The 23,641-nt window shown below is 39.5% G+C and overlaps 1 protein-coding gene across 4 annotated transcripts in view; it reads left to right on the forward strand.

Annotated features, from left to right (window-relative positions):
• The window catches only part of TRIM9 (tripartite motif containing 9), a 119,473-nt gene that overhangs the window by 75,396 nt on the left and 20,436 nt on the right, over positions 1–23,641 (forward strand). For 2 of the 4 annotated variants that reach the window (XM_023222655.2, XM_023222654.1), the window contains exons 4-7: positions 8,922–9,032; positions 10,169–10,322; positions 18,233–18,390; positions 20,852–20,990. In XM_023222655.2, coding sequence (XP_023078423.1) covers positions 8,922–9,032; positions 10,169–10,322; positions 18,233–18,390; positions 20,852–20,990 — 562 coding nt within the window. Of the gene's footprint in view, positions 1–8,921; positions 9,033–10,168; positions 10,323–11,034; positions 11,041–18,232; positions 18,391–20,851; positions 20,991–23,641 lie in introns of all 4 variants that reach the window. The other 2 variants (XM_023222656.1, XM_023222653.2) reach the window with 2 other exon arrangements.

A 23,641-nucleotide genomic window follows, 5' to 3' on the forward strand; every position in this document is an offset into this window, starting at 1 on the left:
TAGTTAATCCTACTCTGTGGTTTGATAAAATGCTGGGAACCAAATATCTGTTTTCCGAATGTGGTGAACTAACGCGAATGTCAGAAAGCTACTGAGGGAGGAAGTGTTTTCGAGCTTCCAAGAAAAATATTACTAACTCTTATTTGGAGCTACTTGGGCAATATATTCCAACAGTCAGCAGCGCACACTGGACCCCCGGGTGTTTCGTCTTGGTCTGTCCATTGTGTTAACATCCTTCCCAGGTCTGCTGTAGCTGAAGAAAGCCTTAAATTTCCTATCTGTGCTCCTCGCAGGGGATTTATGACAACACTTAAACTAAATTGTGCCATTAATGAGATCTGTGCTTTCTTCAGAAACTTTACATATGCCACTTTCCCTTGATAAGCCCAAAGACATATCTAGAAATTATTTTTGTTTATGTAACATTCACAATTTGACATAACTCTGAAATTGTCTTAAATGTGTGCTAATATTTTAGAATGAATTCACACATTGAACAGTAAGAGGCGATATGTATTTTCTTGATTACCTTTGAACTCTAAGATCCTCTGAAAGAAAAAAATGTTACAGTTATTCCAAATGATTCTGGGGAAAAATTCTAGTTTTCAGTTACCATATGTGGTTGGTAAATTTAACATACCAACAAAATTATTCAGCAATGATGCTGAGGGCTGGTGATAAAGCTTACCATGTTACACAGTCTTCATATTAATATTTACTGAGGACCTCCATGTGCCAATTGTAGTTATCTGTAGAATGCTTGACTTTGAGGCCTAGTGTAAGCTTTGCATTTTGTTAGAAAAATTATCATTATTTTCACCATTATCTTTGTTATTATTTACCATGTATTGCCTGTTATGATCCCATTATGTTTGCCAAAAATTAATTATATTGCATATTAAGAACACAAATTTACATTATGGATATTATTGGCATATGAACTGCTTACTGCAGCTATTTTGTCATTGTTTTATAACAGGCAAATAATCCTTTGATTCAGATGAGAGAGAGGAAAGAAAGAAAGAAAAGAAAGAGAGAGAGACAGAAAGAAAGAAAGAGAAAGAAAGAAAGAGAGAGAGAAAGGAAGAAAGGAAAGGAAAAGAAAGGAAAGGAAAGGAAGGAAAGGGGGAGGGAGGAAGGAAAGAAAGAGGGAAAGAAAAAAGGGAGGGAGGGAAAGAGAGAGGGAGAAAGGAAGGAAGGAAAGAAGGAAAGAAGGAAGGCAATTCCAGCTCACAAAAAAATTAAAAATATATGCCATTTGACTGGCTACAGTCATTACTAGAAAGAAAAAGCAACTAATTCAAGCCAAGAACCACCTCAATCCCTGTAAAACTAATGGCAAATAACTCAGTTATTCCATTACAATGAAGACATTTGGAAAAATTAGGCACACTAGAACAACTTGAAGCCTTCAGTTGCCCTCAGCAGAAGTCTGTAGAAACCAATTCTAATTATTTAACCACAATTATGATTGATTGCAAGCCCATCATGAATGATGAATTCCTTTCAGAGTTTCATTTGGCATTATTTTGCAGTCTTCTGCTTCCCACCATGTAGGAGCAAAAAATCACAAGAGAGACTGTATGGGATAGGGTACCCAGGCTACCCATGGAATCACGAGGAAGCCCCACACACAGCTGGAGTTCCTCTTAGTTAGGGGTCACACCCATGAACAGCTCCCTACTCACTTTGGCAATGCCAATCAAAGTCAGTCTCAGAACTTCCTTAGTACTCTTTGCCTCAACCCAGATGCGGGTGACACCTCTTACCTCCAGAAGGCACCTAACTCATACTTTGAGGAGGATGGAGTAATCCACTATACCTTGCTACACTTCACATTCTACAGCACATCATACTGCTTCACTCTTATTGCAACCCGCCTTCAGTGGTAAATGTTCTCCTGTGTGGTTGGGACTGCCCAATATGCTTCTCTCTCCCAATGTCTTGAATTTCTTCTTTCATTAACTTCTCTGTACGGGGATACAGTATTCTATACATTAAGAGCCTACTTTGCATATTCCACTCCATGTTTATTGATAAAGCATTGGTGATATTCACACTTCTAGAACAGAAATTTCACAGCTTTACTGTTAAAAACCTCAAGACTTCCTAAAAACAGGTGTGTGTTTTATTTAAAGGCCTAAATGATCCTTTTCTTGATTAAAAACTCAAAGCCTCAGACTTGCCTTTGAAATGATGAGTTGCCAGTGTGGGTAAATTAGTAACATTAGTATAGAAGGTGGTTTCCAGAGACTGGGGAAAATATTTGCCTTAAACTATGGGGGAGAGTGGTGGCATGTGAGAAATTTACGATGCTCTTTCTTAAGTTAAATGCTCTAAGTTTTAGTGACTGTGACAATGATATGGTAGATAATGTTCTACTCTTGGAAAAAAACAGGAGAATTCTTTATTTTACTGGAAAGATCTAATAGCCAAAGCACTTCACCTTTAATTCACACAGTTAATTCAAAGCATCAGTTGGTCATCATGCTTTAGGACACGACAGGACACATAGAAACTCCCTCCTGATCAAAAGGACCCATGGAGAACAAACTCTTCAAGCTTGCATCTTAAAAGTACAGTCAGCCCTCCATATCCATGAATTTTGCATCCATGAATTCAACCAACAAGGGATTGAAAATATTTTAAAACAAAAGTCTCTCCTGAACATGCACAGACTTTTCCTTATTATTCCTTAAACCAGTGGTTCCCAACCTCTTCAGCACTAGGGACCAGTTTCATGGAAGACAATTGTCTTCCATGGAGTACAATTGTCTCCTCAGTATCTGTGGGGGATTGATTCCACGATTCCCTGCAGATACCAAAATCCACAGATACTCAAGTCCCTGATACAAAATGACATAGTATCATTAATGTTATGTTATTAGTAATAATATAATTAATATTGTGTTAATTAACATAATTAATGTTATTAATAATATGATGTTATTATTAATATTATTAGAGAGAGAGCTGCAGGGGGGTGGGGGTGGGAGGAATGGTTTGGGATGAAACTGTTTTACCTCAGATCATCAGGCATTAGATTCTCATAAGGAGCGGGCAACCTAGATCCCTTGCATGCACAGTGCACAGAAGGGTTCCTGCTCCTATGAGAATCTAATGCCGCTGCTGATCTGAAAGGAGGTGGCCGGCCACTCACCTCCTGCTGTGCAGCCCAGTTCCTAACAGGCCACAGACCAGTGCCAGTCCACGGCCCGGGGATCGGGGACCCCTGCCCTAAACAATACAATACAATACCTATTTACATTGTATTAGGTATTACAAATAATCTAGAGATGATTTAAAGTGTATAGAAGGATGTGCATAGGTTACATGCCGATACTATACCATTTTATATCAGGGACTTGAGCATCTGTGGATTTTGGCATCCTCAGGGAATCGTGGAATCAATCCCCCACAGATACCGAGAAGACAACTGTACCGGACCTTAAACAAAAAGGATTAAAGAATTACCTTATGCTTAGGGGAAATTGTTTTAAACTGTAATGGGAAGGCATAGCTTATATTTAAGAAAGAACTTTTTGAAATAGAGAAAGAATGTTAGTGTTTACTTAGGCTGTAGTTCATTAGTGATATCCCAACAAAACCTATGATGAGAGAGAGTACTATAGGAAAAAGCACTGGCCAGGTGCGGTGGCTCACGCCTGTAATCCCAACACTATGGGGGGCCAAGGCGAGAGGATCACTTGAGCCCAAGAGCAGCCTGGATGACATGGCAAAACCCCATATCTACCAAAAATATACACATTAGCCAGGTGTGATGGTATGTGCCTGTAGTTAGTCCCAGCTACTAGGGAGACTGAGGTGGGAGGATCACTTGAGCCCAGGAGGTTGAGGCTGTGGTATGCTGTGAGTGTGCCACTGCACTCCAGCCTGGGTGACAGAGTGAGACCCTATCTCAAAAAAAAAAAAGAAAAAAAGAAAGAAAGAAAAGAAAAAAGAAAAAAAGAAAGAAAAAAGCATTTATTTAAAAAGGATAAATAAAGAAAAATGTTAAAAGAACCACATGTAAAATAGAGAGGTATATGGAGGTGGAGGAAGGTTATGGTTGGGTTAAGAATGAAATTCCCCTTAATTAACCTCAGGTCTTGCTTCTGGTTGTGTCACATGAGCTGCCTGGAAGAAGGAGATTGGTCTGTTAGTGGTGGGCATGTAATTGTGGACAGGCAGGATAAAACTTGTTGTATACTCTCTCCTGGGTTGCTCTGGGCTACTGACAATGTCTGAGAATTCAAAGGGACACAACAGTCCTTCAGACTGTCCTTTAACAAATAAGTATCAGTGTCGTATCCTGACCCAAGAAATGACCTTATAAATTTGCCACTTAACAAAATAAAACTGTTCAAATGATCAATAGGCATTTGCCATCCAGAACAGATGGTGGCTCTGCTGATAAAATTTTAAAAGCCTTCTCTGAAACTGTGGACTACAGATTAATTCACTGTCCTGTGGGAGCTGGTTTAGGCTTTAGTGCAGATGAAAACAGGAAAACTGTTCTCCCAGGCCCTATTTGTGTCATTTCTGCAACTTGCTCTGTCCCTGAGAAAAGGACCTCTTGAATCCAGCCCGCTGCACACATGATGCCAAGGGGTTCGCTGGCACGTCAGAGCCAAAGCACAGAAATGTGTCATTCAAAGACAACAGTGAGGTGGCCTGGCTTCCAGGAATCATTTTCTATGAAAAACTCAATGTAGAAATAAATGATCACAAAATGTGATATGAATAACGCAGGTTGAAGAAGGTAGCAAGTAAGAGAGTTGATAAAGACAGCTAGAGAGAAAGTATTTATACTCTTAAAAGATCTGATTTAAGATAATCCGGCTGATTTCTATAATGTGGGAAATCTTGCTAAATTAATTCAGAAACTCTAAGTTAATTACAGGGCACCCAAAATGCTTCTTTGGGAACCCCATAGTTCAATTTTTAGCAGTGATTTTATCACAGGCTATTGTGATCATTGTGAATGGTTGATTAAAATGTAAAAAGGTGGACCAAAATCAACTGTAGCAAGAGTGAGGGGTTGAGAGCCAGGAACTCAAGAATATTGAGTCCTTCCAAGGAGCTTGAGTCATAGAATGCAGGAGCCAAGGGCAAACCCCTGCTGAAACTCCCCGGCTCTTTGGCAGTGTAACAATTAAGCTTCTTAAGAATCAGCAGAGAGCCCCAACACTCAGATAGCTCCTTCAGCACCCAATAAACCATACTTGATATGGAAATTTATAGAAGCAAACATGGAATTTTATAAGGACTGAGTAATGTATTTCAGTACATTAATACATCATTGAACTGAATCCTCTGGAAAGGAAACACAACCATTCAGTCTATTTTATCTCAAAAGCAGACTGACTCTGGGTTATAGTGCTCAGATTCCCTCTGTCCTTGTTATTCAGACTTCCAGGGCAGTAGTCAAGGGCAGTTGTCATTTGGATAATGAAATGATGGCTGTGGAGGTGTCTGCTACCTAGCAGCACCAATACACTGGCTACCAAAATATAAAAATGTCATCCTGGAAACAAGTTAGTTCAGCCTCATACAGCAGAGGGGAATAGCATATTAGCTGTAGGTCACCTCTCTTTAATTTTTAATTGTTTTACTTGTGGGGTTTTCCTCCCCAAGAAATGGAAGCCTAATCTTCCTGTTATTTTCTGAATAAAAAAAAAATAATTTGTATTTATTGAGCCCAGACCATGGTGGTGGTGGTTGTCAGGCATATTGGATGTCAGAAGAAAATAAATCAACTAGTGAATTTTAAATTTGATCCCCCCAAAACTCACAAAAATAATCTTTCCATCAAAGTTGGTTCCTTTCACCAGTGACAATAAAGAGATTTTAAATCCTACATTTTATTTTCCTTTTTAATTATTATTAAAAGTTAAAAAGCAGTAACAAATCATCTATCAGAAAACTGGGTGATGTAAATAACCAAAACAATCTTGAAAAAGGAAAAACTTGAAGTTCTTACATTTCCTAACTTCGAAACTTATTATAAAGCTGCAATGATCAAAATAGTGGATGCTGGCTAAGGACACATATATAGACCCACTATAATAGAATAGAATCCAGAAATAAACTCTTACATAGTGGCTCAAATAATTTTTCACAAGGGTGCCAATGGGAAAAGGGCAGTGTTTTCAATAAGTGGTGTGGGGAAAATTGGATATCCACATGCAAAAAAAAAAAAAAAAAAAAAATGAAGTTAGACACTTACTTAACTCCATATCCAAAAATTACTTCATAATAGATCAAAGAAATAAATACAAAACCTAAAACTATAAACTCTTGGGAGAAAACAGGGGGAAACCTTTGGGACACTGGAATTGGCAATGATTTCTCAGATATGACACCAAAAGCAAAGGAAACAAAATATAAGTAAGTTGGAAATATTTATGTCTCACAGGACACAAGCAGTGGAAAGGCAACCCACACAACAGTAAGAAATATTTGAAAATCATATATCTGATAAGAGATTGATATCCAGAATATGTAAAGAACTCCTACAACTCAACAACAACAACACCCAATTTTAAAAATGTACAAAGACCTGATTAGCAGCGAGGCTACACAAATGGCCAATAAATATATGAAAAGATGCTCAGCATCACCAATCATTAGGGAAATGCAAATCGAAACCACAATGAGATACCACTTTACACATTTACGGTGGCTGTATTTTTAAAAAATCAGAAAATAATAAAGGTGGGTGAGGATGTGGAGAATTGAAATCCTTGTGCATTGCTGTGGGAATGTAAAATGGTACAGCTGCCATGGAAAACGGTATGGTGATTCCTCAAAAACTTAAACATAGCATCACCACACGATCCAGCAACTCCACCTCGGGGTATAATACCACAAAGAAGTGAAAGCAGAGATTTACAAAGATATTTGTACACTCGTGTTTATAATAACTTTATTCACAGTAGCCAAAAGTGTTCATCAGTGGGTGAATGGATAAAGAAAATATGGTATACATACATCGAAGTGCTATTTGCTCTTAAGATGAAAATTTTGACACATGCTACAACATGGTTGAATCTCAAAGACATCATGCTAAGTGAAATAAGCCAGTCACAAAAGGACAAATATTATATGATTGCACTTATGTAAGGGGTTCTTAGCATAGTGAAATTCATAGAGAAAGGAAGTAGAATGGTGGTTGCCAGGGGCTGGGAGGAAGGGGAAATGGGGATGTTGCTTAATGGGTTCAGAGTTTCAATTTGGGAAAATGAAAAAGTTCTGGAGATGGATGTTGGTGATAGTTCCACAATAGTGTGAAAGTACTTAATGCCACAGAATTACATACTTGAAAATGGTTACAATGGAAAATGTCATGCTGTGTGTATTTTGCCATGGTAAAACATTAGGAACAAAAAAATCAGAAATAATGAATGAATGAGTTGTCAAAATATTAGATAGAAATTAAATGTCCAATAATAAGAGAACAGGAATGATTAAGCAAATTAAGATCATCCATTCAATGGGATGTTTTTGTAACCATTGATGGTGGCAACATGAAAAATGCCTGTGTTACAGTATTAAATTGGGGGAAAGGGAAGGTAAAATTGTCATATACAATGACTGCAATGATAAGTCTGGTTCCAGAGAAAAACTAAAAAGAAATGTCAAAGTACTTTAAAAATTTACATTAGAATGATAAGAGTATTTGCTTTTTCTCATCTATTTCCTGTTTGTTTTGGAAAGTGGATGAAATAATCTTTAATGGAAAATAAATTTATAACCAAAAATGAAAAGAAGGAACAAGGAACATTTTTAAATAATTATTATTAGATTCTCTTTTGGCTATTATCCATACGATCCAAAATACTAGATATTTTTTAGGCTTTTGCAAAGTAGTTTAAATATTGAGGATGTGAGTAATTATGGCTCCTGGAAAACCCTTCTTCAATTTTACACTTCGACAACCATTCAAAGATAGGTGCAGTGTAGTCCCAGCTACTTGGAGGTTAAAGTAGGAGGATTGCTTGAGCCCGGGAATTCAAGACCAGCTTGGGCAACATGGCAGGACCCCATCTTTGGAAATAAGAAAAAACCATATAGGCATTCAAGACTTGGGTTACTGAGCAGCGGACACATATGACAAATGCCTCTGAAGAAAAAAACTTTTCAAGGAATGTCATGCATTCATCGCTAAGCACAGACAGCTTCTTAGAAGCAGAAACCGCTTGCTCAGAAAGATGCCTATTTAGGTTAAAGCAGACTCAGCTTGGCAAATGAGCAGCCTTTACAATTGCTCTCTGAAAGAGGCAGTGGTTTCAGTGGGTTATTCTTAAAACTTAATTATGCATCCGTCTTCTTTCTCCAGCTTGTCATTAGCTCATTATCTCTCCCAAGCTCCACCTTGGCCCTCCAGGTCCCCCCACCAACCACGCAGGGAAAAAGAGGCAGAACAATTGGCTGTGTGGAGGAGCAGGAAGGGAAAGGAATTGGGTTCAGATGGTGATGTCTGCTCTTTAAAAGTAACGTAGAGGGCACTGAAGGTGGACAGTGTCACCAAGCACAGCTGCAGCCACATCTTGGGGAGCTATAGCTCCTCCACAGACCCCCAGCAAACCGCACGGGAGAGTCAGCTTCACAGAAAAGCGCAGGGCAGGGGGACCTTTGGAAGGTGTTCGTTGATGCACCAAGGTCACCAGATCTAGGGTTCCAAAATCTACCTGCCTTCCCTTCTGATGGGTCCTGTTACCAATTTCCTTTGAGAATCTTATCCCATCTGTCTTCCAGAGTCCTTATCCACAGCAGACATTCCCAGAAAATATTCTCATAAATTTAGTTCCATTCCAGGATGGAATGGATTCTGGTTTGAAGAAGCTTTCCAATGGTCCAGTTTGCTTCTCTTCTACCCTCTGCCATCTTGGACCGCTCTGTTGTCTTTTTAATCCTAGGTGGTTCGAGATCAGATCTCTCACTGCACAGTGAAATTGCGCCAGACCACAGGTCTCATGGAATACTGCTTGGAGGTGATTAAGGAAAATGATCCCAGTGGCTTTTTGCAGGTAAGAGTTAACTAGTTTCTGCTTCAGATTCTAAATGTCCCATAGGACATAGTCTAGGATGCTTAAGTCAGACTTCCAACAGCCCTGGGTCTCTCAGTAACAGAACCTACCTTCACACTGCAGTGTACATGGAAGTGCCTGCTAAATAAACTCCACTGACTTCCCAGAAGTCACTGCTACCATGTACTACAAGTTTGAGAGGTGCATGGGCTTTTTTTTCTTTTTTCTTTTTTCTTTTTTGCTTCTTTTTATTCTTGTGTTTAATCATGAAAACATAATTATCTGTAAGTTCTTTCAAAGTGGAGTTACTGCCTTGCCCAAGAATTCGGTCCTTATTCATTAATATCTCTTGGACGGTTTTGTCAGATGTCTAAGTGTCTAAGTTTGTAAGATGTCTACCTTCTTGACACCTTCTACTGGCCAGAAAGTCAGTGATTTCTCAAATGCAGAGATTTCTCATTCTTCAGTGTTAATTGTTTCAGTGAGATGCTATGGTGTAAGCTGGATTTTACTTAAGCTTTGATCCCAATGATAAGCAACGTTTTGTTAAGGAACATGTAGATCTCTTCCAAGTCACACTCTACTAAACTGGCCAAGAGTGACAGACAGAGATTGAATATAAGAAATGAAAGAGCTTTCTACCAAAGAATACAGTGATAATCACATGAAGATGATGTGCTTACATTGTGAGAAATTCCATCTGCACCCTCACTAAACTATTTTATGAAACTCATTTCCAAGTCTTGATAGGATACTCACGCTTTAAATTAGAAGGGTTGAGCTACTGATTCTAATAGAAATTAACTAGTTTCCAATGTATCATCCTTTAAAATTGTTGACATTTAGTAAATCTACCATAAATAGCATGATCATATATTCAGATTTGTCTATTAAATCAGTTAACACCTTCTAATTTCTTATAGTGCCCCCTGACTCACAAAAGTGTTCAGATTTGCTTGATAAATTGTGAGTCACCCTAGTCCTAATGGGGTGTTCCTCACCAACTGCACTGAAGCAGTCAGGGTATGAGTTCTCAAGGCATTTTGGGAGTAACGCTCCTGGAGAGCCAAGGGGCAGTGTTGTGTTTCGAGTGTGGTGGTGTATTTCTTAGGCTGTGGTCTTTTTTATCTGATTAGATTTCTGACGCCCTCATAAGGAGAGTGCACCTGACTGAGGATCAGTGGGGTAAAGGCACACTCACTCCAAGGATGACCACGGACTTTGACTTGAGTCTGGACAACAGCCCTCTGCTGCAATCCATCCACCAGCTCGACTTCGTGCAGGTGAAAGGTATGTCCTTGCATCCCCCAAATCAGAGAGCAACATCCTGAGTGGATGCTGGTGCTTGAAGCAGGATCAGTACCCCTTTGGCTAATGTTACAAGAATCTGGAGTGGCTCCTAACTTATGTAATGAAAATGTCTCTTTATAAATGTGTGACCTACTTTTCAGCAAGCTGGATAAATTCAGATCAACTCGATGCTTGCCTCTTTCAGAGTCTTAGAGATTTCAAGTGTTCAGCACCAGAGAACAGCTGACATGAAAAGAGGAAGGCAGAGAGAGAAAGAGATCATCACAATACATAAATAAAATCTTGGTACAGAAAGGAATCCAGAAATATTGATATAAATCAGAGGAGTTCAGAATTGAAGTGACTGCTTCCACATGGATGAGATAGTAAGCAAATGGTTGAGCATGGATCAGTGGGAATTTGAGAGGATCACAGTTGGCCTGCCAATACTGGCAGAAAAATGCAAGCCTGGAAGGAAAATGGAAATTTGATATAAACTTTAAAATTAGATTATATGATTAAGGGATATGGCAAGATCTCTTTGAGATTTTGGGTGGGGGCTGAAAATATTTTAAGGTAAACAACTCTTTCAAAGAAAAATAATGAATCAAGCCAACCATGCAACAGCATTTTTATGGCAGTGTAATACCCATTTGAAAAATATTTCTTTTTAACTTTTTGTTTTGAAATACATAAGAAGTTACAAAAATAGTAAGAAGTTTTATTCACCCTCTACCCAGCTTCCGTTGATGGTTACATCTTGTAGCTATAATATAATATCAAAGCCAGGAAGTTGACACTGAAAAGTGTGTGTGTATAGTTCTATGCCATCTTATCCTATGTACGGATTCATATAATCACCACTGCATCGGGATACAGAACTGTTTCATCACTACGAAGATCTCCCTGCTGTCACACCTTGAAAGTCATACCCCTCCCCTCCACCACCTCTAATCTCTGGAAACTCCTAATCTTTTCTCCATCTCTATAGTTTTGTCATTTGCTGATTTTTTAAATTGAAATTGATTTGCTCTTTGCAACTCCTGATTTAAGCATCCACATAGTAAATGACTCAGCATTCAGTGCTTTAAAAGTTCTGTTTCTTAAGAAAAATATACCTGCATCCTTTTATCAAAGAGAGATCATATAAATCAGTAAGTTTCAGGGCTGTCTACTTAGGGTCCACATCAGGCAGTTAAATGTGTTCCTGTACTTGGTATGTGTACGTCTCTCAGCCTTTTAATGGATTTTTGCTCTCTTTTATTTTGAACTTTCTCCTTTTTGGGGGTTTAATATGTGTTGCTTTGGGAAGATGCCTTCATAAATTTTTGAAGTAGTGCATAGATTGGAAATAAGTATGCTTTGTTACAGTAAGAAAAATGTTTAACATTTATTGAGTGCTAACCAAACCAGACATTCTCCGAAGTGTTTTACGTATAGCTCATTTTATTCTTGTAACCCTAGTAGACAGTTGAAGAAACTGGGGCACAGGAAGACTGGGTTACCTGTCTGAGCTCACACAGCTGGTGAGTGGCAAGGCCAGGATTCAAAGTCAGGGAGCATGGGTAGAGAACCAGCTCCTACAACTTCTAGTTTGTGCTATAAAGCTGTTGCCACACTGAGCAGCTTCTTCAAGGAATAAGTGAATTCATCTCTTAATATTAACAAATCTACATTTTTGTTGCAGCAATTCTTTCTTGCTGTTTAAAAAAATATATTTTTAATACCAATGTGGTAGCCTGTAAAATAAACCCGTCCTTAATAAAATATAGAGCCCCAGATAAATCCCCCTGGATCAGCCTCTCTCTGTTCTCAATTCTTTCAGTGAGATAAAAATCACTGAAAGGTATGTCACAAGTAGCTTGGAGGAAAAAATATGTCACAAAAGAGCAATAGAAAGACTTTTGGTGGTAGAGGAAAAAATGAGCTAACCCAATTAGCCTTGGTGAGGAGGCAGGAGGAGGGGGCAGTTAGAGGGTAAAAGCCTCAGGGCTTTGAAATGCTTTAATCAGCTGTCAAAACTCTCTCCTCCCCCATTCATTGCCCTCCTGAGTCATGTCCATCTGCCCACGGTGGAGTCCAGGCCAGTTGGCAGGATGGTAAAGATTGAGCTGGAGTGAACAGGCCCTTCACTGGGTATGGGAACTGCGAGTTCATGCTCTCTGCATCACAGACCACATTTCTAAAGCACTGTCACTTGGCCACTTAGGACTGCACACAAAAGTAAGAGGGACAAGGCTGTTTGTCCAGTCTGTTCAAGTCTGCACACACAGCAGAGAATACCAAGTACTCTCAGGGCCAAAATGCGGAACACCCTCCCAGCACAAATCCATCTGAAACTACACAACAACCAGAACAATGATTCATGAAGTTAACCTAACAGGCCATTTGGTATAATACTGGATTATAGTCTTCCATTTTCATTTTCTTTTTAACACTTTGTCTAATTTAATTTACTTCTGACTATTATCACTCTGCCTGGTTAATTTATATGCTTTGCTTTGTGCTCATTGAGTTTAATTAATTCAGTGAGAGCCTAGTCTTCTTTAGAAGCTGAATAATTTTCATCTGTCAGATGCTTGTGATGGAAAGAAAAAGCCAAAGGTCATGACACAATAGAACTTGATTGGCTGGAGTTCAGACTTCTATTGGCCTCTGTAATATCTGTTAATATATACACAACTCTTCCTGTTGTGGTGTTAATCTTTTCATTTTTTAAAGATATTCTTAGTCAGTTTAATCAACTGCACTTTCACAACTTGTCAGTAAAAAATATGTCAAGAAACTGCACCTCAAAGACCGTAGCATTCGGAGTGGTGTTAAAGTAATCTGTCCTTTGTGAAACTAACAATACGTGTAATTCAATATGTATTTTCTAATTGTGCTAAGTTGATTACAGGAGGAAGTTAAAATATTTTCAAATTCACTTAAAGTATGCATTTAAAGATCTGACTCAAAATGATAACTAAAATATCTGTTTACTTCTTGACTCAGAATTTTATCAAACATCTCTGGTTTCAAAAGCTCGTCATAGATGCCATTGTTGTTGCCATTGTTGTTGTTGATACCAAAGAAAGTAGGTTTATAGTTGGCTTTTACATATTTACACTCAGACCAGCTGCTATTCAGCAAGAATGCACTATCTAAAGTTTTACTCTCTTGTTAGCTAAGGATTTAACTGGCCCATTCTGATTCCACACCACTCTCAAGCAATGGAGATCTATTTGGTACCTTTTTTCAAATATCCCTAAATTGTAATGGCACATTTTCTGGTTTTGTTTTGATTAGAAAATCATCTTACCCTCTTTCCAGAATACTGGAAGTGGCGTTTGATCTTTTAGACTTTTCTTTTATAGAAAACAACATATTAAGCTTTGTCTTCTATTTTTATTAGAGAATAATTTTAAAAACATTTTCCACTTAATGCTAAGGTTGTATAATCAGCTCTTTTCCAGGTTATAGGAAGGAAATTTTAAGTCTCTTCCTAGTCAGCCAAGGGCTTTACTGTTTGGTTGAGAATAGATTTCAGATACCTACTTCCTCCCCCAATAAATATTAACCCAAAATTGTCTAAGTACACAAAGAATCCCAAAATTCTTGAGTCATGGTACTGAAATGAAATGGCAGTTTGTTCATTCTGAACCAGGATGAAACAATGACCTAACAGTTCACCAAGCCTTTCTAGCACATAGACCACTGGCTGTTAATCCCTTTAAGTGTCTCTACTCACGTAAGGGTGTATTTATTTTTATTGACACAAGTTGAATATAAGCCCTGAGTATGCACCAAGGTCATGGGCAAGGACAGTGTGATCTGAATAGAGTCTCCTATAAATCATAGGGGTAAAGCTGCCAGAGGGTTAGCGGGGAAGGAATGAGCAGACACGCTTGCAGGTAATCTGTTCATGCTGATAGCCTGAAATGCATGGACTCAAAACATGCGTTCAGGGCTATCTTTAACAGTGTACCGATAATAGCTTTCCAGAAACAGCTTGTAGTTGTTCTAAAGTCTAACTTTTCTCAGATGCCATTTGTATTGTTCAGCCACGTAAAGGGGAATGACAGTCTACAAATGAGCCTTCAGAGAAGATAACGCAGTAAAATTGCATTCTCAACCACCATAGTTGTGAAGGTAGAATCTTTATTTGGGGAATCTTTATTGTTCACATTATAGGAAACAGAAAGAAACTTTGGGAATTAGATGTGGAGACTTTCCTCCAGTACACTATTTCTAGGCACCAGACTGGAGAGGGGCAGTATGATGCAATGCTAAGCACACAGCCTCCAGAGCCAGGCTGCTTGGTTTCAGATGCCAGTTCTGCCACTTACTAGCTATCAAACCTTACTATGCTTCCATTTCCTCCGCTGCACAATAAAGATAGTAGCAATATCTTCTTCATAGGATTGTTGTGAAAATTAAATGAGTGACTACCTCACCACACTCTCTAACATTCGGTAAAGCGCTTGAAAGCAGCCCTGATGATTAGTGTTCCCTGTTGAGGTCGGGAGCCCGGCTTCTCTTCTCATTTCTCCCCGCCACACTCCTGTGTACTTTCACAGAGGAATTCTGGATGGTTGTGAGTGTTCACAATCTGAAGGATTTGTGAAAAAAAATTAAACAAAACGTGAGATAGAATTTGAAATAGAGTGGCCTTAAAAAGGGAAGACATTTGAAAACATTGGTATAAGAAGATGATGCTGGAAAATTTAATTTTGAACCACAGCTCTGCCAGACCTCTTCAAGGAAGTTAGTAAGAATAGCTGCCCCCTTGTATTTTAAAAGGAGAATTTTTAGCCTAAAGCTTGATTTTACAGGCTAAAAGAAGGATAAATGCTAGAACCCTGATCAGGACAGGAGAAATTCATTCTTAAGGAAAGAACAACAGCTGCCCCAGAATGATCATGAAAGTGTAAAAATCAAGATAGCTAGGAAAGCCCCAATAACAGGAGTTTCAGTAAAATACAATGCTCTTCCTTAGATTTTAGTGCAGAAACTGTAATGCTATCCTTTTCCGAATCATAAAAGATAGATTAACTGGAAAGTACTTTGGATTTCTAGTAGACCATTTATTTTGTGCCTAATGAAGTTAAATAGGATAACATAACACCCACTATAAAATATATTTTTCTAGAATGTCAGCCTGAGTCTCTGCTAATGAGGCTGTAATTTTAGCACATTTACCTTTTATGTACCGCATCACTGGGGGTAAATAAGGAAAAGGGAAAACTAATTCTCAGCACATGGAGGAATAAATTTAGACAGACGCAAATATCTCTGGGTTAGTTCTGTGTTTTTTTTTTTCCTCTCCCTTTGCCTTTTTGTCCATTTGCTAATTTGTCCAAATCTGGGACAATATCAAGATCTGAAGATTATTGAGTCTAGCCTTTTTTTATATCCTTTTGGTCTTTTAAACTGTATCCACCAAGGACTTATAAATTAAGTTCTGATGTTTTAATTACACATGACATCATGTATTTCAGTTACTCTTTTAATTATACCTATGGCTACACAGGTACATTTGAGTTTTCTTATCAGAGACGTTGTAAGCATTTGCATGATTTAAGTTGAAACCATCTGTGATCTTATTCTTTGATTTTTGTAATTGATGAAATATAGACTTGCCTGAAACATGAACAAAGGGAAAAAGAAAGACTAATATGGAGCTAATGAAATAAGAGCATAAGGAATTGTTTCATGGTGGGCACTAACTAATAAGGACAGTTAAGAATAAATACCCCCCAGGGGGAATCATTCATGTCTCCATAAGCCCTTTGAAGAATGGTTTCCCTAAACCTGTTATATTTTTCTTCCATAGCAAATATGTTAAAAATGCGTTTTAATAAAGGAAACAAATTTTAAATAAAAAGGAAAGTCCCTAGTAGTTAAAATGACCTAAAATTAATCCTGTAGTTACAACTCCTGGGTGATGCCTATTTATATTTAGATACTCTCATTAAAAGGAGTTACATCTTCTGTGTCCATCTCTTTCCAACCAGTCCTGTAGTTTATTTAGTGAGCAAGGCAATGAATTTACTTCCTTTCCTCCAAATCTGGATTTCTGGGGCTTCTGAGCCTGCAGTAGCTGTAGCTCTTTGATGAGATTTCACCCAAATCCTGTGCCATTGAAACTTAAAACATGATTTCTTCTCCTAAACCGATTGCCTGCAGTTTTAACAGGCATGAATTTTGATTTAGCTATGTTTAATTTAGTAGCTCAGACATGATTTTATTGTAATGCCTACAGTCTTTTCTTAAGTATAAGACAATTGATCGGCTTCACCTTTGCATTTCATATGTTACAGTCGCTGCTTTTGTTTTCTAGGTTATCTACCATAGAACCTGTTTTCTAAACTGCTGTAAAATTAAACACTGTTTTGGTTGGGATGACTGACAAGACATAGATTTAATTCAGTGCACAAGACACAGAGTCCAATTTTGATACAGCATACCAGGTGTTCCATGATGAACATTTGTTCATCTAAATGTCCCTGGATATGGTCCAAGCTGTTCTCTCCTGTTATTAAAGTGCTAACATAATAACAATAATAAATCAATGTTTTGGTGCTAAAAAAAATTTTTAAACAGTTAGTAAAAACATGGCTCCCAGCCAGGCGCAGTGGCTCACGCCTGTAATCCCAGCACTTTGGGAGGCTGAGGCGGGTGGATCACGAGGTCAGGAGATTGAGACTATCCTGGCTAACACGGTGAAACCCTATCTCTACTAAAAATACACACACACACACACACACACACACACACACACAAAACATTTGCCAGGCATGGTGGCGGGCGCCTGTAGTCGAGACAGGAGAATGGTGTGAACCCAGGAGGCGGAGCTTACAGTGAGCTGAGATCTCGCCACTGTCCTCCAGCCTGGGCAATAGAGCAAGACTCTGTCTCAAAATAAATAAATAAATAAATAAATAAATAAATAAATAAAATGAAATAAAAATAAAAATAAACCATGGTTCCCAACTGCATATATTAAGTTTATATATGAAGAACTGGGATTATTCAGTAACTGATATTTCTACGTGTGTCTGAAGGCTCAACTAATTTGCAGTTTTAAGTACTAGAAAAGAGTCACAGTATAAAATGTGGAGGGGGCTGTTATGACTCGTAACAGCATGACAGACTCTCACGCAGCTGCAAAGGCATCTTGAGCCTCCTCGTCATGCCCCAGACCCCTAGTCCACATACCAGGCTCACAGTGGGCCTACTATACCTGCAAATGAGTCGACTTGACCTAGTGCTGTTTTTGAGGTATAGCTACCTTGAGATAATGACGTCAGGTTCCTCAGAAGTTTTGAAATGGAGAGATCACTGTGATCTCTCTGGGAACCAAATTTTCAAAAATCCACTGTTATAGCTACTTTTGTGCACAAGACCTAGAGTAGAATCACTGGTTTTAAAAAAATGATAGAATATTGGAAATGTAGTGGTTTCAGAGCTATTTCTCAGAATAGGCAGTCTCTGGTTTATTAACTTGGGTTTAAATCTCAGAATAAGTTTTATGATAAAATAATTAGCATAGCTTCAGGCACATTATGAGTTAAATAGGCTTTACTGAGTTGGACTGGAAACCCAGCCTCTATGTAAACATTTCCTGTAGGGATAATGTCTTCAGTGCTCAAGGGGATGAGAACAGAGCAGTTCTGTGAATCGGCCTGTCTCCCCTCCAACAGCCACAATGAAGGTGGGAAGGGCCACTGTGCGCTTAGGAAATGTCCTAACCACAAATCAGGAGCCAGTCTGACTCCTGGGGACACTGTGAAGGATCCTGTTCAGCTCCCTTGTGCACCCCAGGCTGGCTACTTCTAACCATGTGTTTATCAGGGGGATGTTTGTCATTCTAAGATACTGGAATATTTGCAGCTTAACAGAAGCCAGTTACACTAATTTCTGTTTAGCTTCCTCTCCAGTCCCAGCAACCCCTATCCTACAGCTGGAGGAATGTTGTACCCACAACAACAGCGCTACATTGTCCTGGAAACAGCCACCCCTGTCCACGGTGCCCGCCGATGGATACATTCTGGAGCTGGATGATGGCAACGGTGGTCAATTCCGGGTCAGTAGAGAGCCCACTACGTACTTATTAACCCAAACCAGTGACTCTGTCAGAGGACCTGCCAGGGAGTCCTGCCAGAGACAGGCTTCCCCGTCTCTCCCGGGGACAGGCCATACCTGAAGCCTGCTTTCTCCCTCTACCATGAAGGTGGATGGAGCAGTCTCTGAAACTGCCCTACCCTTCTTAAGAGACAGGACATGCAGTACTGGAGTCAGACTGCCTGCATTCAAGTTGGTCTCCTCCACGCTAGCTATGTGGACAATGCCTAATTATCACCCCTTTGAGGCTTCAGGTCCTCATTTATTAACGAGAGGGATGATAACAATAGCGTGAATCTCATGCCTTGTTGCTAAGAGTCCATTAGATAATTCATACAAAATTCCTAGCAGGCTGCCTAGAACATGGCAAGCGTGCATTATTAGCTATTATTATTACCATCATTGCTTATTGCTAATAATATAATTAACCATTGTCCAAGGCTTATTTCTACAATCCACAGCTTCTAATGTCTTTGATTGGCATTCCTCTTAATTGACATGATCTCCTGTTACAGCTTCCCTATTCTAAGAAACCTTTCTAGCAAAGGTTTCCCCAGTTCTATAGTTTTACTCTGGGCCTTTCACCAGATAGAACTGGTACCAGAAGATTGCTGTCTTCCCAAGGCAAGGGAGCCCTATCCCCATTGAGAAGCTCAGGCTGCCCTCTGAAGGCAGGACAGAATGGCCTCCTGGTAAGACACGGCTGTGGTACCCCCTGGTTGATGATTCATGTGCCACCACCTGTTGGCATGTGTCTGCTTCTCTCTCATACAGAGCTTCGTTCTCATGCATCCTTTCCCTGCCACCCTACTTTCCATCCTCTCCACCCTAGTCTTGCCTGGAAGTTCTGATGCTTGGAGCTTCCCAAGGGAGCAGCCCTTCTGGGGACTGAGGCCAGTTCCTGCACTGAAGAAGGGGAGACCCCTATCTAAAAAAACCTCAGGCCCATAGGATGAGGCTTTCTTCTGGTCACCAATGGCCAAACCTGGGCCACTAGCTTTCAAGAGCAAAGCCTCTGAAGGCCCCCTTTTCCTGGATGTGTTTTTGATCCCCACTAGGTTTAAGTACTTGAGAGCAGGGACTGTGTCTTCTACAATTCTCAAGGACAAAGGTTTTCTCTTTTGATAGAGAAGCCTTATTTACATATATGTTGATTTATTGGCATGATAAAATCTAATTTCTTTCTTTCCAAGCTAAGGGCCTCAGGTTCCATTTCATGTCTTTTGCAGCGTGTGTTGTGTGTGTGTAAAATCCTATCTATTTGTCAGTTTCTCATTCCTGACTTTGCCTTTTCAGTTCCTGTGTCATTTTCAGGGCGTTTCTTTGCCATTTATTATCTTTTTTTTTTCTCCTGGGAAAGTAACTCTCCTGGTTTTCCCAATTCTTTAAATAAATTAATTCTCTTATTTTGTCTTGACTTTTTCCTCACTCAAAGTGCGGTCCTCCCCCAGCAGCATTGGTTTCACCTGGGAACTTGTTAAAAATGCAAAATCCCAGAACCCACCCCAGACACCTACTGGATCAGCAACTGCATTTTTACAAGATCCTCAGGTGATTCATATGCACGTAAAGTTTGAGATGCACTGAATGAGAGGGCATGATATTCTGATTTTTGTTATTCCAGCAGGAGTAATGAATTGATGGGCGATCCAAGACCCCGGTCTTCTTAGTATCCTACCAGAGAGTTGTCATTTTAAGGCTGTGCTTTGAATGCAAATTATTTTTATTCATTACATCAGCATAATTTTGCAGTGTGTACAGCTGAAGAGGGAGGCAAATGCCTAACCTATGCTAAAGACACATTATGCTAGGATTTATTTTAAGCCTTTGAAATGTCATTCTTCCTCCTTTCCCTGTTTCCTCCCCCTTCCCTCTGTACTGTGATGAAAATCTATCCCCCTGTGGCTTGGAGTGTAATCTTTGTGACAGTTCTGAAGTCATCAGAGGAGTTCTAAACATAGGGTAGAGACCACCTTCCTGTTTTCATGGTTTCAAACATGTTTTTTACAAACCATACTGATGGATAAGGAGCTCAGTAGGGGTCATATACTGTATCAATGCCAAGTTAATAAGTGTAATCTGAACTATAAACTCTCAGTTTTATTTTTTTTAAGCCCAAGCTGCTAATAACTACCATTCTTTAGCTGCCTGGCCCATGCTAAATGGAAGGCATGATGCTGATCTGCATATACAACATTAAGTAATCCTCACACCAACCTCATAAGGTGGATATTATTATCTCATTTTACAGATTAGGAAACTGAGGCTAAAAAGATAAATTAAATGGCCCAATATCTCACAGGATTCAAATCCAGATTAGAATGACACCAGGGCTCTTGTTCCTAACCACTGAGCGACACTGCCTCCTTCGCCCCTCCAAAGGGTGCAGGCTAAGTGCTGTCCTGTTCTTTGCTGACTCTCAGGAGGTGTATGTGGGGAAGGAGACGATGTGCACTGTGGATGGTCTTCACTTCAACAGCACATACAACGCTCGGGTCAAGGCCTTCAACAAAACAGGAGTCAGCCCGTACAGCAAGACCCTGGTCCTCCAAACGTCTGAGGGTAAGGCCCTTCAGCAGTATCCCTCAGAGCGAGAACTGCGTGGCATCTAAAGTGGCTGGCAAGCCCGGAGGTAACCCCACCACTGCCCACATTCCTGCAGTGTTTCCATGACTTGCTCTGCATTCTGCACAGAGCCGCTGTTCCTCTCCTGCCTTTAGAGAGCCTATGGTATGTGGATGTGATCAAACCAAAGATTCCACATCGGCAGTTCAAATGGCTTGGGCCAGCGGCTTCCTTTGATAACACTCTAACTAAGCTGCAGTTGAAGAAGCTGAAAAATGAAGGCCTGAATGTGCCCCCCGTGTGTAAGACGAATGTATCTAGGCTCTAGAGCAGGCTCCCATTCTCCACCGATACACATCATGTGCCAGTTTTGCCCAGATTATTCTAAATTACTCTGTAGTACTTGCTTGTTCTGAGGGTGGGACCTAGGTTCTTTCCAGCTGTGGATTTGTATGACTGAATGTGTTTCAAATGGGTGTGGGGTGCTAGAGCTGTTCAGAGAGAGTCTGTTGGCCGCTCCTGGCTTACCCACTTAGACCGCCTCTGTTTCACACCCAAAACTGAGGCCCTCAGCACTAGGATTGAGACTTCCTGTGGCACCAAACAGGAAGAGACCAGCAACTTTGCATTACCCGCCATTTTCATCTTTGCCAGCCCCTCCAGTCTTGGCTAGGCTGCCTAGAGCCACCGCACAAAGTTCATCTCTAGAGAACTTTTGCTTCTTAGCTATACTTTAAATATTTGGGTCATCAGAGACATATAATGTGTCTCAGATGAGAGGCTTGAATTTGATGACCAGATATAACCTCTAAGGCTTTTAACATTTTCATGTTAAGAGTAAGCAAGACACATGAAATTAAACCTACAAAGAGGTATTTGTGGCTGGTGCCAAAGCATTCTGGCACTTTGGGGTGTCATTTTAATCAAAGAAGTCACCCCCCACCTCACCAGGATTCTCCATAACTTCCCTCTGCAGAACTAATTATGTTGATTTTGTTCAAGTTCAAGATGTTAGCTAAAAGAACTATGGTGGTGTTTTTTCCCACTTCCCACAAACCTCAACATGTGCCAGTCACCCTAAAATGCTTCACATGGTTAAAAACAAGCACAATTTCGAATCCCACAGCAAGGATGAAAGGCCCCTAGCCATGAAAACAGTGCTTTGGGGAGCAGTTGTCAGTCTGAATGATGCTATTCCAAGAGAAGGATATGCTGAGGGAAAATGCCCACATGACCTGTTCCTGTTTGGAGTACAGTGATGTGGCAGCTACAGCTTCCCCTAGAATTATCAGTTTAGCAACTTCTCTCAGGGAAGACCTATCAGTTTGAGAGCAGTTGCCTCTTTTCTCAAAATACCATGCTAACTGCTAAAGCCCTCCAAGAGTCTTTCCTAGATGCAATGCAGAAGGCCCTTGCTGGTGATGGCCTCATTTCCCATGTGTGTACAAGGTGGTTTGATTGAAGAGTGAAGTGCATGCCTGCAGAGCAGAGAGAAATTTGTAGCAATGTTGCTAATATGTGTTATCAGATCTACGGGAAAACTATTTCTATTCATAATACATCGTGGGAATCATACTATTCTGCTAAAAATCAGTTATTAGCATAACAGCCTGAGCACTTATGTCTCTCGTTTCATCCTGCAGGAGGATGTAGCGCCTCAGTTTATCTTAATGTTCATAAGATTATGGTGTCTAATTTAATAAATTACAGGATTGGAACTGCGATCCTTGGTACCACAGTCACAGAACTGGGGGTCATTTTCTAGATGAGACAAACGGAACAAGTTCTCTTCCAACAAAGAAACTGTACTGTAGAAATTAATTTCCTCCATGAATTTTATATATTGTGTACAAATATAAGGTATGTATCTGAATACAAAGAAAAGCCTATCATCATATAGATATCAGTATTCTCTGTTACTGCACAGAAGTAATTTTCTCATAATGAAATAAAGTTCACACACATACTTTCTCCATAACTTTGGTTTGTTCTATTTGTTTCTCCCTCATTCTAATACATCCAGTGAGACAAGATTTAGAAAGCAAGAAAAAATATAGTGAATAGCTTATTTAAAAAAAAAAAAGAAAAGATTTGATTGATCTGTAACAATAGAGAAAGCCTATAGGATTAAATAATTATCTCTTTTTCGTTTGCTTTTTAGAAATCAGTGAGAAAAATGCTATTAACAGAGTTTTGGTACATTCACTGCACTTATACTTTATTAATCTTATTTCCTACAGTTTCCAGAAAGGTTTGCTTTAGAGATTATTTTTTTCTTTGCTGGTATTGGGGGTGGTGGGGTGGTGCATTCTGGCTTTCTAGTGTAACAAAATCTGTCACCTTCTTCTTAGCAAGAGTTAATCCCTTTTCAAACTTCAAAACAAAAATTCTGTATCACAGAAGGGTAAAATCTCATATGCAGTAACAAGTCTGACTTGTAATCACATGCATTTAGTCTGAGGTTTAAATTGCTCATCATTTATACTCTGTACTGTGTGAGCTTTCACAAAATCTATGGATCTAAAGGCAACATTATGCAGGGGAGGTCAAATGTCTACATTACTATAAATTCTGATTGGTTTTTTTCTTCAAAAGCAAATTTATCTGTCTATTTATTGGGCAGTGCTTGATAAGTGGCCACTGTGCAC

This window comes from Piliocolobus tephrosceles, chromosome 6, assembly GCF_002776525.5.
Source record: "Piliocolobus tephrosceles isolate RC106 chromosome 6, ASM277652v3, whole genome shotgun sequence".
In the NCBI taxonomy this organism is placed as follows: Eukaryota; Metazoa; Chordata; class Mammalia; order Primates; family Cercopithecidae; genus Piliocolobus; species Piliocolobus tephrosceles.